Source organism: Schistocerca piceifrons, chromosome 11 (genome assembly GCF_021461385.2).
Source record: "Schistocerca piceifrons isolate TAMUIC-IGC-003096 chromosome 11, iqSchPice1.1, whole genome shotgun sequence".
In the NCBI taxonomy this organism is placed as follows: domain Eukaryota; kingdom Metazoa; phylum Arthropoda; class Insecta; order Orthoptera; family Acrididae; genus Schistocerca; species Schistocerca piceifrons.
Genome location: NC_060148.1, coordinates 136,899,690 through 136,918,873, shown reverse-complemented (window position 1 = coordinate 136,918,873; position 19,184 = coordinate 136,899,690). Strand labels below are relative to the sequence as shown.

The 19,184-nt window shown below is 38.6% G+C and overlaps 1 protein-coding gene across 1 annotated transcript in view; it reads right to left on the bottom strand.

Moving 5' to 3' along the window:
• Positions 1-369: 369 nt before the first annotated feature.
• Positions 370-19,184, bottom strand: part of LOC124720079 (zinc finger protein 70-like) — a 128,906-nt gene continuing 110,091 nt past the window's right edge. Inside the window, exons 5-6 of the mRNA XM_047245351.1 lie at positions 11,916-11,953; positions 370-4,071 (exon numbers count right to left, since the gene is read on the bottom strand). Of these exons, the coding sequence (XP_047101307.1) occupies positions 2,511-4,071; positions 11,916-11,953 (1,599 nt within the window). The 3' untranslated portion in view covers positions 370-2,510. The remainder of the gene's footprint in view (positions 4,072-11,915; positions 11,954-19,184) is intronic.

Here is a 19,184-nt window from a genome sequence, read left to right as displayed (position 1 = left end):
TACACCAATAAGAAATTGGTAGTAAATGGAAAAAACTGACCAGAAACAAACATTATGAAGTATAAGACAAAGCATTAGTAAAGATTTCTGAAAACCTCACATTTACTCAGGGTAATTATGGAAAATATACACTATGAAATCATGTTTAAAGCAGATAAAAAGACAACTAAAAATCAAATTGAAACAAAGCAATTAGAAAGAAAGTACATGTGATAAATTAACTTATTACAATAAAAATCACGCATTTGGATTAAATTCATAACCTAGAAATCACACTGAGCTCTCAACTGTCCTTTTGTTTCTACAAACAATCAGAATTATAATCTGACACTACATGATGACAGTTTTGTCATTGATGTTTGTACAGTAGTTACATGGTATTTAAAAACAGACAAATAATTAAAAGATTTGATGCATAAAATTAATGTACAGAGCTTTGTAATACAAAAATTTTTCACAATAAATACGGCACTTGAACTGACAATAGTGTATTGACATAAAATTTAACAAAGCAGAAAAATTGAATTACTACACAATTTACCAAAAGGCCTTTTTTGTGAAGATACACTGTTAAATCCAAATCACTAAATACACTTCCGTAGGAGGAGTGTTTGCTACCCAGCATCATTGTGGCTATGTCACTTAGTAATGAAACTATACAACCAGAAATGAGTGGTTATCATTCTAGTGACAGTTTGTTAAAAAATGGCATAAATAACTTTGCCAAAGCGCAGATGGTTTTGCCTGGTGCCTGGGTAAGTGCATCTCAGAAGCAGCGAATGTGGTTGGCTGTGCAGATGCTTCTACCATCAGCCTCTATGGAACATTGTTGAAAGATGGTGAAACCACAAGTTGACAAAGGTTGTAGGATGCCCATCCATTATCCAGAACAAGCAAATCAGAACCTAGCTGCTCTGTAAAATGGGATAGATGGCTATCTGTAGAGACAGAAGAAAATGCTTGAGCAGGCTCAAGTGTTTCAAGCTATTAAGCAGAGACTGTTGAACATGAGGCCCCAAGTTATGTAACAGCTCTGTATTCCCATGTTGATCTAACGATGTTGTCAGTTACAATAGCAATACCAATAGGATAATCGAGACTGGACTGCATACCTATAAGAAAGTGTCACATGTTGGGATAAATGACATTTCTTTCAGACCAGGTGAATGGTTGAGCTCAGATATGTCATTACCCAGATGAATAGTTGTTTCATACATGCACCACACAACTGGTGCAGGAAGATGGAGGCAGTGTCATGCTATGGGGGATATTCATATGAGATGGCAAGAAAACAGCTGGTCATAACTGAAAGCACCATGACAGATGTGGAGAACATGAACATTACTGCAAACTTATCACTTAATGCTTGATGTATTTACAGAGAGTGACAACATCTTACAGCAGGATAACGGACCAAATTACAAGGTAAGAATCACACTGCAATGGTTCTAGCAGCATGATGGTTCACACTGTTGTCTTTCCCATTCAGCTCACCTCATTAGATCATGATGAAATGAATCTGGGATGCTATTGCATACCAACTAGACAGCAACAAACCGATAGCCTACAGTTAATGGGAAAGGTGTGAGATGTGTGCAGACTTATAGTCCAATTTACAACTGAAAAACTAACGAAGAACTAATGAGTCCATACCATAGAGATGCACTGTTGTATTGCAGTCTGTAGGTGAAGCAAAACGCTACTAGGCAGATGATTATAATTTTTCCCTTATCTCTGCATACATGCGACCATCAGTTATTTCCTAATGGAGAACTACCACAGACAGTTCACATGTGTGCAGATTATTGATCACACAAATAGCAATACTATTAAGGAGGCATACCTCAATAATATGTTCACATAATCAAGAGATTTTTGTATCTTTCTCCATTCTTGAGATAAATATCCTACATTATGAATGAGTAATAAACACATTTCTGCTGTCGCCTGTGTAGTGGATACAGCTTCATGAAGATTGAAACGGCAGTTTCTTTCAAATAATTAGCAGCATACTGGTACATTCTCTTGAAGAATATAGCGTCCTGATAACTGCACAAAACTACTTCTCAATCGAGTAAAAGATACCTCCCAATGCACAAATTTTGGGTAGCCTGAACAATTAAAGCATGGAGCATTTACAACAAAAAATCAATTGTGTGCTCCATACGTTGTATTTTGTATGTAACTTTGAATGTGAAGCTGCGGAAATGGATTTGTCATATTTTTTGTGACCCCTCTGTATCACATGCGATCAATTTTCATAAAACACGTGTGGTCTTCTATCAACATGTGTAGGTCTACAGACCTCAACAATACTTTGAGTGGTCTCTATGTAGTGTGTATTAATTTGTGTTTCCTGTGACTGCCCCAATGAGTAAAAGATTTTCCACAAATACTACATTTGTAGGGTCTCTTTCCACTGTGTATTAACTTGTGGGCCTTGCGATTACTCAATGCATTAAATAATTTACCACAAGAATCACATTTGTGGGGTCTCTGTCCAGTGTGTATTAATTCATGTTTCTTGAGACTGCTCGACTGAGTAAATGATTTCCCACAGACATTGGACTGTGTGGTCTCCGTCCAGTGTGAATTAATACATGGGTCTTGAGATTTCCCGACTGAGTAAATGATTTTCCACAGACATCGCATTTGTGTGGTCTCTGTCCAGTGTGTATTAATTCGTGTTTCTTGAGACTGCCCCTGTAAGTAAACGATTTTGCACACACATCGCATTTGTGTGGTCTCCTTCCTGTGTGTATTACATTGTGGTTCTTGAGACTGCTCGACTGAGTAAATGATTTCCCACAGATATTGCAACTGTGTGGTCTCCGTCCAGTGTGAATTAATACATGGGTCTTGAGATTTCCCGACTGAGTAAATGATTTTCCACAGACATCGCATTTGTGTGGTGTCTGTCCGGTGTGTATTAATTCATGTTTCTTGAGACTGCCCCTGTCAGTAAACGATTTTGCACACACATCGCATTTGTGTGGTCTCTTTCCTGTGTGTATTACATTGTGGTTCTTGAGATGGCCCGACTGAGTAAATGATTTTCCACAGAAATCACATTTGTGTGGTCTCTGTCCAGTGTGTATTAATTCATGTCTCTTGAGACTGCCCCTGTGAGTAAACGATTTTGCACACACATCGCATTTGTGTGGTCTCTTTCCTGTGTGTTTTAAAATATGGGTCTTGAGACTGCCCGACTGAGTAAATGATTTTCCACAGACATTGCAATTGTGTGGTCTCTGTCCAGTGTGTATTAATTCATGTTGCTTCAGATTGCACTTTTCAGTAAATGCTTTTCCACAAACATCGCATTCATGGGGTCTCATTCCAGTGTGTAGTAATTTGTGTTTCTTAAGATTGCATAACTGAGTAAACATTTTACCACAAACATCACATTTGTGATGTCCCTTTGCACTTAGCACAGTGTGGACATGAGTGTGGTCGCTTGTACATGAAATTCCACAGTCATTACATCTTTCGAGTTTCTCTTCAGCTTGTTTCACAGTATGTGTGTTACATATGTCATTAAAGGATTTTTTGAAGGTTTTCCTGGGTACCTCGTATGAAGGGAGCTCTGCAGTCTGTTCCACAATTCCTTCTTGTACACACTCGAAGGAGATATTGTTTTCATGATCATCACTGCATTCAAGTTTCTCACTGTTGGTAGCAGATAATGCTTGGTCACCCTCCATCATTCTCAAATGTTCTTTCAAGCAGTCATCAGAGGGCAATACCTCACCACATGACTTACACACAAATGCAGGTGCCTGCACACCGTCAATGTGGATGAAGATATGCATTATGAGTCTGTATTTTGAAGGGAAGCTCTGTAGGCAGAAACTACAGTTGAACTTATGGAATTCCTTTCCCCTGATGCTACAACTTAATCTTGTGCCACATAAGCTGTCTTCTTGTGAAGTCTGTATTTTGGTATAGTTGTGAGACACACTGAAATCTGTTGACTTCTCTGCATATATCTCCAGCTTGTCATTGACTGCTCCTTGATGTAATGCTTCTTGATATGAAATGTCACAGCTGTCACCAGCACTTTCAGTGAACCTGAGGAAGGAGGAAAGCGGTGTGAAATGTTGATTTACACAATACAAAACAATATTTCACAATCCACAAAATCGGGGCCTATAAACCAAAAGATAAAAATCTGTGGCCACCACAGATAACTTATTCAGTAAATAAAAGTGATTTAAAATTGTCATGACATTCTACCAGAATGATAGAATTTTCCTAATATGAAACATTTTTATACAGCAAATGATCACAGGAAATTCAATAACACCCAGTCTCATTCAGTGCTGACTAAATTCCCTTATTTTCTAATAGATTCTATTATTAAAAGTCTTGTAGTATTTTTAAAATACAGTTTTACAATCTTTTACACCAAATTATTACATTTATTAGAAATAATATCCTCTACCTTTTGACATAAAAATATCCACCAAAAGATAAAGGGAAACAAAAAATAAGAGTAATCTATGATTTTAAAATAAAAACCAATCACTCTTTCCATGTGGATTTTTCTTTGATTTGGAGGACTCTTTACGCTTTCGGTAGAAATTCTTAAAACCACCAATGATCAATTTATTTCTGAAACCAATAAAGCATGGCATTTTATTTTACTCCAAATTGATCACCAACTACCACCAACATCACATTTCTTATTGCCTAGGTGCTATGGCCATCAACCATGTGGCCAACACCTGTACATGTATAAGAAATAATGTCAGGTCAATAAATGAAGGAACACATACATAAATTTTCAGACTGATGAACAAATGTGAATGACACACACAAATTATTCCAACATTACATGTGTATTGTTAGCAGCACAGATTACGTGTAGCCCTTTCTAATTGACATACTGTCTGGCAGGCAGGATGCCAATGCAGTTACAGCCTCCAATTCAAAATTATCTTTACAACAACTCAATATCTGGTCCCCTGGAGTTGCAAAACATCCTTGACTGAATCAAACGAATGTATCAATGGTGACATCAGCACGAATCATGTACAGCAAATCCTACCACAATCTTCTGAGAGCAAGTAATTGCAGTAGGTGCAAGGCCGATCCGTGTGATATCTGGGTCCAATCATTGCACCTGCAGCTACCCCATTCCATCACAATGAAAATGGACATCTTTGAGCTTCCCAATGAGGTCATTTGAGTGTGGATATGGCTGTGGGTGGGTAGGAGCATGCACATACTTCTGTGTTATTATTCTATCCTAATTGCTGCTTTTGACTGTTTTGCTTTTTGATGGATATATGGTTTCAAGTAACCAATGACAGTCAGAAATTACAGTTTGCTTTCATCAAAAACTGAAACTTTGCTGCAGAAGATGGCTGTGCAAAGAAACATACTAAGAAATTTTTCTGTCTTGAGTCTGCTCATAGAGGTTAGCCTTAAAAGCTCTGAACAAAATGATCATGATCTCAATTGTGCTGCAGATTGTTGATCGCTGTGTTCTCAGATATACTGCAGATCACATAGTTGTGATAAGGTTAGGACAAGAGTTTTTTCAATGCTACAAAACCTGTCATCTGTCACATTTTAGTCATAGGTCACTTAAAATCAGCTGTGTTTGTGTGTGGCCTATAATCAAGCAATGTACCTGGTAGTGGATGTAGTAATATTGTAGTGGCAAGTGACACACATCAGCTATCAAGTAGTTTTGATCAGACTACAGTAAAAGCTATTTTCTATGTGATTAATAAAAACCTTTGCAGTTAATCACTACATTGCATAGAACAGTTATACACTGTGCCAAAAATGCCATACACCAGAAAACTTTCTTTAAGAGAAACTTTCAGTAAAATGGGCATCTGTCTAAAATCTCCATGCACTAAGTTAATGTAGAATATTACATCCCACTGACTACAGTACTGTATGCTGAATTTTTTTTAAAAGAAACACCTTTTCAGTATGCCCTATGTAGGTATATTACTTACACAGTTGCTTCCACATAGGCCATATTATAAGAGTAGATACCTGGTGTGCCCATTATCAAAGTGGCTGAAAACACCTCACACTTTCAAAGCTTACAGATGACATAGATGGCAGGCACTGCTTTTGCCCAAACACTCCTATCAACACATACAAGGAGGACACAGCCACAATTACACACTGTTCCAACATATTATCTGATTAGGGAAAGGCAGCGTATTCCAGCCATTCACATTCTCAGGATGGAGCAATATCCTTCAAATGTACACTGGATGTGAGTGCTCAGTTTCTTGGATTCTACAGACCAGGTATGGCACATGCTGATAGAATTTTTCTTGTCATTTGGCTTACTGTTGGTGAGGGCCACCTTACAGTAATTATTGTGCAATGTATCATTTTCCCCTGGGTTCAGTAGAAGAGGCACGATTGCTTTCTCACATAAAGATGAAATTTTCCTACTAGTTCAGCTGTTATGTAGCACTACTTGAAAATAATAAGTCATATCTAGGTTTCTTGTGGCATTACATCAACACTGTCTGAGCTACCTCCTTTTCTCCCCTCTGGTGTTTAGGTTTGTTCCTGCCTGATACAGGAGTTTCATGGGCTAGCACAACAATAATAAATCCTCCTCATTGCTACTCATATTTTTGTTGACCCACATCACAAAAGAAACGATGTAGACAGCTCTTCTGTGCTAAATATTCACTGTAGACGAACAACATTGGAACTATCACCAAGCTTTGCAGATGGTAAATACTGTGGGTTGACACTTACTTCCACAACAGGGCAAGTGCACCAACAGTGTGGTGAATCTACCTTGCAATAATCATAGCCTGGCAAGATGTAAGCATTTTTGAATATCAGCAGATGGTAAAACAATCCTGTTTGCTCTATGTGGTACCCACCTCAGTGACCTCCTTTTGACATGTGTATATGTGTAGGTTACAATTATAATTAATCAGGATTAGCGATTAGTTGTGAGAAAACAAATAACTGTGCTGAAGTAAATTCTAGCACTTGTATTTAGAAGACATAGCTCATCTCACAACCCACCAGGAGATGCTGGCATTACACCTGCATATTGCTTACATTAATATCTCCTACAAATGAAATGGCTGGCAAAATTTTAGGATAATATTAGCAATGCTTCTTGCAAAGAGGATCTTGGCAAATTAAAACAAAATCTATTGTTATCATTGATTAACTCCCTAAGAATTCATACAGCTAGTGTCTGATCTCAGTCCTCACTTAGTCTCACACACACCAAAAACACAGGTTGTCCATTCAGCAATCCTTACCCACAGTGGCAACCAGTCAGATACTGTGCCCTGACAGCATGGGAGTATTGAAACATTTACAGAGTGATTCACGTGAAATACTTTGACTGTCTACAAATAAAGTTTCATTTACTTCAGATGTGCTATCTAACTATTAATGTTCCATTGCAATATAGTAGTAATTAAATCAATGATAAGCTTCTATGTCATTACGACAATTGATTATGGAGATGACAATTTTAGGGTTTCCACTGTGGAACTTGGTGGTTCCAATACAAAACCATCAATGTTTGCATCTAGGGACTGAGTCCACTTGTGATTCATGGGATATTTTGACAGTTGTTATTTCATTTATGTTTTTTTTTCCAATGAGAATGGTGGTGGCTTTAGGTTTGAAGTATTTTCTATCTTGTTCTGTTGGGATAGAGTAGAACATCAAATAACACCCCTGTCAGCTGCCACAACCCCCAAGTCACCATCAAATGTGTTCTTGAACACTTTGCTAGTGAAAGTTCCAACACTGAATATACCAAGATGTCTCATTGGAACAACCTTCCCATAACAAAAGTGAGTGACACGCAGATATCCTAGTCTATTGCTGTACAGTCATGGTTCAAGTTGGTACAACTGTTGCAACACTTATGTTCCTGATTCATATGCAGCTTTCTGGTATTTCTCATGGAGTTCTTGTCCCTTAAATGACACAGTACAACAAAGCTTGTGATATTTGGGACTTACGGTATCATCTCAAAGCTGATTACATACTGTTACCCATTATGAACTTGGGTTTAATATTATATCTCTTAACTGCAGCTTACCATTTTAGTTATTCATAATTATCCTCAAGTATGTGTTCCCTCATTTCTACCAGCCAATCCTAATTCCTGTGTAACTTCCAAAAAATAACTTATTATAACCAATAACTTACTGAAGTATGTAGTGAGAATATATGATATTAAGTGTACAATTAAAAATTCTATCAGCATCTCCACAGCACAATATCATGATTTAGTAATTTTGTGACTTTTTGGTAATAGCTAAATTATTTCACATGTTTCAGTTGTGTGGCACCCACTTACAATATGAAACATTTATCTTGGCAAAGTGTAGTGACATGCATGCCTTAACAAAATAAACAGACACATGAAGTACATAAAACTGCAATGGAAGGATATCTAGGGAGGGTCCACACACTAACATGTGGTTAATGAAGATGGATGGCAGGTCTTTCTAGTAGTAAAGGTACCAGCCACCACCATACCTACCATATGCTAGCTTGCAGAGTATCTATGTAGATGTAAATGCAGAATGGTTTGGATGATTATACAATTTGGTCTTGTACCATTAGCCAACATGACCTTGCTATGTTAGTACTGTGAACAGCTAAAACAAGGGGAACTACACCTGTTATAACCACATGCTGCTCTGCTGTATAGTTTAATGATCATGACATCCAATTGGGTAAAATATTCCAGTAGCAATATAGCCTCCCAATAAGATCTCTGGGAGGGGGCTACACTCGTCGATATTATCAGGTGAAAGAAACAATATCGCTACAAGTGAGAATGTGGAATGTGAAGTCCCTTGATTGATTAGGTGAGTCAGAGAACATGAAATGAGAAATGGATAAGTTGAAGTTTGATATGGTGGGAATTAGTGTGGTGCATGGGAGGAAGAAGAACATTTCTGGTCAGGTGAATATGGAGAAAAGAAGAGTAATGCACCAGTAGAAGTTATTATAAATAAGAATATAGAAATGTAGGTAAACTATAATGAACAGTATTGTTGACTCAGTTTCATAGCCAAGACAGATAAAAGGCAAAACTATCCACAACTGTACAGGCACATATAATTACTAGCTCTGTCAATTATAAAAAACTTAAAAGGATGTATCAGCTTGTTCCTAGATAAAATTTTGAAGTCGTGCAAGGATTGCCAGCTAGCTTCAAACATTATGACTAAAAATAGTGTATTTCACAAAATGGAGAATCATAGTATCCTATCACTACTCTCATGTATTCTTGGGTGTAGCAATATGTGGAGATGCCAAATGGAATCATCACATTGGTTCAATTGTAGGTACAGCAGTCAGTCCAGAATTGATTGTTTTCCTAAAAAAGATTTTGCAACCTCATCAGTCCAGCCTTACTACACAACAGGTCCAGTGGCTACTACAGTTCAAACACCAAAAAGGCATAGCTACAATTTGGGATGAGAACATCTTGTGACAGGAAAAAAGAGCTTTACTGAACACAAAGGAAGATCTGATTGTGCACTACAGACAGTATAGCAGAATATTTCACTATCACAGTTTGTTGTCTTCTGAAGTAGGTAGAGATCTCTCTACCTTGCACAAGATAATTAAGTCCAAGGAGTTATTCATCCCTTGCTCTTACTTCCAGTCAGTATTGTGGTGGTTTACAGAATAAGAATACTAGGAAAATTATTAACACAAAGTTTAACTGTCCATCCACACTGTGCCTCTTATATACCTACTGATATTTGTCCTGTAATTTCCCTCTAATTCTGTGATGGCAATAGTTTCCTCAAATGATCTGAGCACAACTGATCAATATTCATTTTACTGTCATGGCCAGATAAATCACTATCAGTTTTGCTCCCAAATCAGCCAAATTTGCAATGTGTGCACTTTTGGGGAATTGTACTGTATTAGATTTCCCATATCCAGACATAGGGGATTCTAGGTGCCCTTGGTAAGTGGCTTCTCACAAATCACAAAAGATGACTCACCAGTTAAGTCTTCGTGGCCTTACTAAAGCTGACTACAGCTGCTTTATGAAATTTAAGAACATGATGGTGGCCTGTAAACTGTGAATACAACAAGTTTGTTTCCGAATCCACATTGCTGACACAGTAGTCAAAGAGTTGTTCACCCCCAACATTCATTAATCTGAAGAGGCTGAAACTTGACTCCAGGTTTCGGATATATAACCACTCACCCTTTCCTCTTACTTATTCTACATAGTAGGACATTAGCCTGTACCCATCACATTGAATTTGTATGACTTCCATGTCATATTCAATTAGAATAGTTAGCATCATACAGCTGCTGACACCTCACCTGCGCTTTTGTATAAAAGAAGTACACTCTTTAATTAAAGAACAGACACACAAACCAGCTGTTTTATAGAATGTGTTACTAACATAACTGCTTTGTAATATTTTTACTTATGAATAATAATGAACCATCATGTATATTTCAAACATCATGCTTAACATGAATTCACTTAAGATGATCACTTCGTTAACACCAGCAGAATATCAGTACTGGCAGTGATGCGCATGATATTGTACAATGTGTTACTGGTTAACAAATTTCATTCAGCATGAATTACAAACTGTGTTTTAGTCTGTAGCATCATTACATTTTTCATTAAACCTGAACTGTCAATGTTTTTCTTTTTTCCTAATGTTTCTCTAGCTGACCTTTGTGCATAATACTGTTGAGCAATTACCATCAACAAGGAAAACAAATGTGACACAAACAGCGTGAAAAACTAGATTCTATCAACAAGTGCAATTCCATGTTGAGATGTGCTTTTATACTCTTTAAATAGAGCCAGTAGTAGTAACACTGAGTTCCAAGAAGTGAAAGGGTTGTCATGCAGTAGGAAGCAAAAAGCACAGATAAGCAAGTAAAACTAAAAATTCTGCAGGAAGCAGAATATGGTGTATTGAAAAACAGCACAATTGGAAGAAGGTTTAGACTCAGCCAATCTACATTATCCACACTATTTAAATGAAAAGTTCTTAATTCTGCTGCTCTGTGTTCCAGGTGCATACTGAAGTGACTTCACAGTGTTATATATGAAGATGCTGAACTTTTACTTTTACAGTGCTTCAGCTATATGTGCACCTCCAATGTGCCTATAAGTGGAAATATAATTGAGTGAACAACAAATGAGACTGCGGAAAATTTAGACATTCAAAACAGACTTCAATTGTTTTGTTTGTTGGCTGTATAAGTTCCAAAATAGAGGCCTAATTTCATGCTCAGTGATAGGCAATGAAATGAATGAAGTTTATGAAGAAGGGCAAGCATGAATTTGACCAAGTGAAAGAAAACTTTGCTGTATCTTACGCCAGCAATGTGGACAAAACTAGTCTTTCTTTACAACTTCTGCCAAGTCAAACCCATAAAACAAAAGGTGACCTGTGGCATTGTGGGGCCAGCAGTAAACAACATTCTTGGGTGATGAGTGAATCTGAGAAACGGATATGTTTTGAGAACATAAAATTAATGCTTCACCTTGCATCTACTCTCATTATTGGAAGCTTGGATTGACAGTTAATCATAAATGGCTTTTTTGTTCTGTTTGTGCAGTTATTGCAAACCACTGTTATAAATGGGACTGATGTACCTTGTAATATTTTAAAGCATCTTTTTAATCTTCTGCAATAACAGAATAGTAGATATAGTAGTGTCTTCGCTGATAACATGCATAATGTTGCTGTAGTCAGTATATACTGTATGTATATACTGCAAATGGTTAATATATAGAAAAAATAGAACTCCAAAAACAGAACTTTTTGAAAATAACTTATGGTATTTTGGTCCCTAGGGATTATTGTTTGTTTTCCTTTCACATGGAGTAACTAAAAATTTATACTGCTCAAAAAATTCTGCAGTGAAGAATAAAAACGTACCTTAAACTATCAGATGCATTTCTTATTGAGGCTGCCACCTGAAATAGTACAAAGAATTACTGGTTATTTAACACTGATGAAACAGTAAATAAATAAAAATGGATTAACACCCACTAACATCTGAATGTTCCAAACAATACTTGGAAATAGTATTACCAAAGAGACACCACATAAATGTAGCAGTTATTGAAGAAAATTATAGGTAAAAATTAACGCTTCATTTCAGCATTTTGTTTTTAGCTGTGTAAGTAACTATAGAAACATTGATTTATTGGAAAACAAATTTCCTACTTGATATTTCAAAATTAAATGCCTGAAATACCTTTCACCTGTCAGGCACATACAGCTAGGCAAAGTACGGGAGAAAAATGTAAAAACTCGTCCGATTTTTATTGATGAAACTGGCAAAGGAAAGAACTGAAAAAATATCTATCTGAACTGCTATTAAATGTATTTTTTTCACAACTGCAGCATTCAATACTATGCCATTCTCTTGAGATAGCTCACTGCATGGAACATCAAAGTCGTTAAATGTCACATCAGTTTCATCCACAGAAGAAATTCAGGAGTACAGCTTGACATGAAAGCGATAGGAATTATTACATGAAGTGGTTTTATTTTATACTCATATAAATGACAAAGATTTGTGTAGTATCATAAATATGAAATAAACAATATGGTCAACATGAGGACAGTGTTCTCTCCAAATGAATGAATGTGCTTCCATAAATTTCACAGCAGGGGAGGGATTAATACAACTGCAGATAAATTCAGGTGGCCAATTATAAAGAGCCAGTATACAATGAATAAATATGAAGAAGCCATCAGAATGTAGACAGCAAGCACTAAAACAAGTTTGTTACTGGAGCCTAGCAGAAAACCTTTAACATCAAGGATAATCCAGAAATTCAGTCAGCAAACCCGAAGATGATAGCCTAATGAGAAACGTGTCAGATTAAACAAACTATTTCACAGTAACATGAAAGACTGAGTCATCTCTGACAGTAAGTTGAATTAAGGTAACTACACTCCTGGAAATTGAAATAAGAACACCGTGAATTCATTGTCCCAGGAAGGGGAAACTTTATTGACACATTCCTGGGGTCAGATACATCACATGATCACACTGACAGAACCACAGGCACATAGACACAGGCAACAGAGCACGCATAATGTCGGCACTAGTACAGTGTATATCCACCTTTCGCAGCAATGCAGGCTGCTATTCTCCCATGGAGACGATTGTAGAGATGCTGGATGTAGTCCTGTGGAACGGCTTGCCATGCCATTTCCACCTGGCGCCTCAGTTGGACCAGCGTTCGTGCTGGACGTGCAGACCGCGTGAGACGACGCTTCATCCAGTCCCAAACATGCTCAATGGGGGACAGATCCGGAGATCTTGCTGGCCAGGGTAGTTGACTTACACCTTCTAGAGCACGTTGGGTGGCACGGGATACATGCGGACGTGCATTGTCCTGTTGGAACAGCAAGTTCCCTTGCCAGTCTAGGAATGGTAGAACGATGGGTTCGATGACGGTTTGGATGTACCGTGCACTATTCAGTGTCCCCTTGACGATCACCAGTGGTGTACGCCCAGTGTAGGAGATCGCTCCCCACACCATGATGCCGGGTGTTGGCCCTGTGTGCCTCGGTCGTATGCAGTCCTGATTGTAGCGCTCACCTGCACGGCGCCTAACACGCATACGACCATCATTGGCACCAAGGCAGAAGCGAGTCTCATCGCTGAAGACGACACGTCTCCATTCGTCCCTCCATTCACGCCTGTCGCGACACCACTGGAGGCGGGCTGCACGATGTTGGGGCGTGAGCGGAAGACGGCCTAACGGTGTGCGGGACCGTAGCCCAGCTTCATGGAGACTGTTGCGAATGGTCCTCGCCGATACCCCAGGAACAACAGTGTCCCTAATTTGCTGGGAAGTGGCGGTGCGGTCCCCTACGGCACTGCGTAGGATCCTACGGTCTTGGCGTGCATCCGTGCGTCGCTGCGGTCCGGTCCCAGGTCGACGGGCACGTGCACCTTCCGCCGACCACTGGCGACAACATCGATGTACTGTGGAGACCTCACGCCCCACGTGTTGAGCAATTCGGCGGTACGTCCACCCGGCCTCCCGCATGCCCACTATACGCCCTCGCTCAAAGTCCGTCAACTGCACATACGGTTCACGTCCACGCTGTCGCGGCATGCTACCAGTGTTAAAGACTGCGATGGAGCTCCGTATGCCACGGCAAACTGGCTGACACTGACGGCGGCGGTGCACAAATGCTGCGCAGCTAGCGCCATTCGACGGCCAACACCGCGGTTCCTGGTGTGTCCGCTGTGCCGTGCGTGTGATCATTGCTTGTACAGCCCTCTCGCAGTGTCCGGGGCAAGTATGGTGGGTCTGACACACCGGTGTCAATGTGTTCTTTTTTCCATTTCCAGGAGTGTATATGAAATAATTGATTTTTAAAAAATAACTGCATTGAAAATGAGTAATAAAGACAAGGATAAAGTATTGTGAATTGGGAGAAGAAACCATTTCTTGGTGGTGGTCATGATTTGTTATTCAAATTATGTAATTTAATGAAGCAACACTTTCATGTTATTAATGAGGAATATAATCAGTACAGCAAGGAACTTCACAACACATGAAATTTTGACATAAATAGAAATAACAAAAGGTTTCAAGATAGATGCGAAGGAAACTATCCAGAGAAAAAAAAATCATTTTTCACCAGGATGGAGCATCACCACACTGGCACCTGAATGAAAGAGCACTTCTAAAAAATAAGCTGCCTTATTTATGTATCAACCATAAGGGGCATACACATCTCACATTCACCTGCCCACCTTGAATTTTGTCTGATCTCACAGTATGTCATTTTTTGTCGGGGTTTGTGGAAGGCTCCATCTATTTGCCTTGCCACGCAGTAACTTAAGGTTCACTAAGTAAAAAAAAACAACTTTGAGCACAAGAACTCCAAATGTGTTTCAATAAGTATGGAACAAGTCTATTGCCTCAATGTTTGTTGTGTGTCCAGTTGAAGGAATAGTGAACTTTTGTCGAAAGTGAATGAAAACACTGAACTTAAACCAAATTGTGAAAAGTACCCCATTACACATGCATGCATATTGAAGATGTACTCATGATAAATTGAATGGTTCCCTGCAAATAAAAGCTTTATAGCTATACATCTGAACATTAAGTTATCCTACATTTGTATCTTTATTCGTATCCAGGATATAACCTTTTTGGAACCTACACACGATATGGTTCCACAGCTATCACTTCCCTTTCAGTAAAATAGGGTAATCTTACTCTGTTTTCTTGTGCTGAATTTATTTCTTAACTTTTTTATTTCATATATCAATTTAATTTCTCTTTCAGTGTGAAATCACACTGTAGCCTATATCCTGGTCAGAGAGAGGGTGGGAAGGTTGGTTGGTAAGTTAGTTATTTTTCATTCACTCATTCTTGGATCTACACATTGTATTTCACAAATCATATTGTCTAGAGGGTTGCAGACTAACACATAGCATATTAAAAAGCAGAAGCTGCTACTGCAGATTACTTCTGTGAAGTCTACTGACAATCAGATACCTATGACTATTGCTAATCTCCTCACACTGATAATTATGGGAGATGTTTCCAGATGACATTATTATCATTATTACTATTTCATACATTAACTTTTAGGAGATAGTGTCTAAATTTAAAATTTTCTTCCTATTCCTACATCCTTCCCAATTTCATTACATACACAATGTGGATACTTTTGATCAGTCACCCCAAAAAGTATCAGTTTTTCATATGAGGTGCATTGTGCTGTTACCTACTGCCAGGTACTCCACATCAGTGAACTCAGTAGTCATCAGACACCATGAGAGAGCAGAATGGGGCACTCTGCGGAACCCACAGACTTCGAACTTGGTCAGGTGATTGGGTATCACTTTAGCCAGATTACCACACTACTAAACGTACTTAGGTCCACTGTTTCTGATGTGATAGTGAAGTGGAAACGTGGAGGGACACATACAGCACACAAAAGTACAGGCTGATCTCGTTTGTTGACTTACAGAAACTGCTGGCAGTTGAAGGGGGCTGTAATGTGTAACAGGCAGACATCTATACAGACCATCACACAGGAATTCCAGACTTCACCTTTATTCACTGCAGGTATTATGATTGTTAGGTGGGAGGTGAGAAAACCTATATTTCACCGTCGAGCACCTGCTCATAAGCCACACATGACGCAGGTAAATTCCAAACGATGCCTCGCCTGGTATAAGGAGCAAAAACATTGCACAATTGAACAGTGGAAAATTGTTTTGTAGAATGAAGAATCACAGTACATGATGTGGTGACCCAATGGGAGGATGTGGGTAAGGCAAATACCTGGTGAACATCACCTACCATTGTGTGTAGTGCCAACAGTAAAATTCGGAGGTGATTCTGGTGTTATGGTGTCAATGTTTTTCATGGAGGGGGTTTGCACCCCTTGTTGTTTTGTGTGGCACTATCACAGCACAGGCCTATGTTGATGATTTAAGCACCTTCTTGCTTCCCACTGTTGAAGACCAATTTGGGGATGGCAACTGCAGCTGTCAACACAATCGAGCACCTGCTCATAATGCACGGCCAATGGCGGAGTGGTTACACGACAATAACATCCCTGTAATGGACTGGCCTGAACAGAGACCTGACATGAATCTTTTAGAATACCTCTGGGATGTTTTGGAATGCTGACTTCATGCCAGGCATCACCAACTGACGTCGATACCTCACCTCAGTGCAACACCTGTTAAGAATTGGCTGCCATTCCCCAAGAAACATTCCAGCACCTTGTTGAACGTATGCATGCGAGAATGAAACCTGTCATCATGGATAAGGATGGGCCAACACCATATTCAATTCCAGCATTACTGATGGAGGGCGCCACGAATTTTTAAGCCATTTTTCAGGCAGCTGTCTGGATACTTTTGATCACGTAGTGTGGTCTTCCAAACATTTATATCCATTTCTGTTTTCCATGTGTTGCTGTTTAAGTATGTTTCATGGTCTTTCTTGACTCTTTTCCGATTTATTATGTTATCTTGTGAGAGTCCAACTTCTTCTGTACCTATGACCAATTTTGAATTGCTTTTGCTAGTGCTTGTTACCTCAAAGATCTGCCTTGTGAGCCTGTCGACGGTCATCCTGTGATGCATCCACAAAATTTTGTCACTTTATCTAAAGCTGTCGGTTATTGTTTCTGTCTGTCTATAAATCTCTCTAAAGGGACTCCATATCCAAATTAGTTCACAGAAAACTGGTCCAAATATTTTCCTGAGAATTTTTCTTTCCTGCTTATCATTCAGTCATTTATGTTTGACCATGAATCGCAGTACTTTCTAAAGCACAGAGATATTCCAGTAGTAGTTCTAAAATAGATTTTTTGTTATAATGACTCCCTATCAGCTGACAAGCTTTTGAGCCAGAAACTCCTGAAATTAGGTTTGACAATAAGCGAGGATCTCACTTTTGAAAGACTGAAGTTTTGGACAGTGTGATCCCAAGACTTCAGCTGTAAAACTTGTGGACAAAAGATGGCAGGATAATGGTGAAGAACTAAAATAGGAATGATCAGTCCACAATGCAGATGAGCTGGAGTGTCTGGACGTCAGAAGCAAACAAATTTGTCAACTCTTATTGCCACTAATTTTGTGTGTTTACTTTCAGGTCTTTATTTTGCAAAGAAACAATTTGTTTTACTAATATTATATTTACAACAGTTTCCCCTCTTATTATTATCTGTTTGTTTAGGATTAGTTTTAGTACTGATTTTCTGCTCAATTCTCATAACTCCAATACCAATACTATTCATTAATTCACTATTACTTCAATATGCTCACAAGGCTCTGATTCAGATGATAATTTACAGTCTTATTTCTACTTTAATAATTTATCATCATATTACTGTGGTTACTCATCATTAGGACCAATAATAAGACAGCACTCTGTCATTCCATTTATCTTACTTTCGGAGTTGTTGTGCATAAATTATTCTACCTCTGTTCAGGAACTTTCCCTTCCTGTCTTCAGTTGACCATTCACTGACCAGTGCAAAGCATGGTGGCCTTGGCCACAAAACCTCCCTCCTCCTGGAGATATCTCTCACTTTCACTTCAAGGAACCTTGCTCCCCTACCATAATGCACTCTGGTATGCTTTGTTCTCATAACCTCACTGGCCTAAAGTCACACACATTCAACAATCATGAAGATAGACAAGAGGAATATGTTCACAGAGATCACATCCCTTAACAGAAAGTCGCCACTGTGTGTCCTCTACAAACGTCCTGAAATACCCAGGTTTGGCTGTTTTTAACTTGCACTTTGAACTGACATGGAAGCATATAATTATGCTCCACCCAGATCTTCCTGTTTTCTCAAAATTCTTAGATGGTGAAGGCTTCTTAAATTTGCTTTCCATGGAACTCACTATAGCTAGTACATTTATAAATCCTTTTTATTCCTGCCCCTATTATTGTTGTCATTACTACTATTACAACCACCACATTAGTGGCAACAGCTGTAATACTACTAGTACTGTCATTATTAACTAGATTAGTTCATAGTCAGTGTTACTTACATTGCCACTTCAGACACTCATATCATTTCAATACTATTTGTCATATTAAAATTGTTTCTTAGGTAACTATGATGTATGTGGGAAACCCTGGTCCAATGCAAAAGAGACCTGATGGCCCTTGTCAGAATAGGATAAATAAATAAATGTCTTGGTGATTGGATGATCTCTCCTGGATATTTAATGTATGTAATCTTGTGATACTTCCTCATACAAAGTTAGTAATGGACAGGAAGCCTACAGATAATCTCTCCATTATGCGTTTTCTCACAAATGATTTGTAGACTAGTTTTCTTTGACATTTTATGAAGCTTCTCCAGGACAAGTTTGGCTTCTATACAGTATCTTAGAATATAGTGTCTACAAAAGCCATACACCCATGTTAATGCTCTGCTCTTTTTTAATTTCGATTTGGATTCCCTTATCTCCTTCCCATATGTCTTCATAACTTTTTCAGAATTATTTTAAGTTGGAGTGGATCGCGGATCTCTGGCTGCACACTGTTGTGCATTTCAAATGATTCTGAAATTTCTCCAATCAGTTTAATGTCTAGTGTTGTACCCATTTATGTCTATTGGTTAACTGCCACTGTTTTCCTGTCAATTTTGAATTCCTCTGACATACTGAATCAAGTCTTTTTC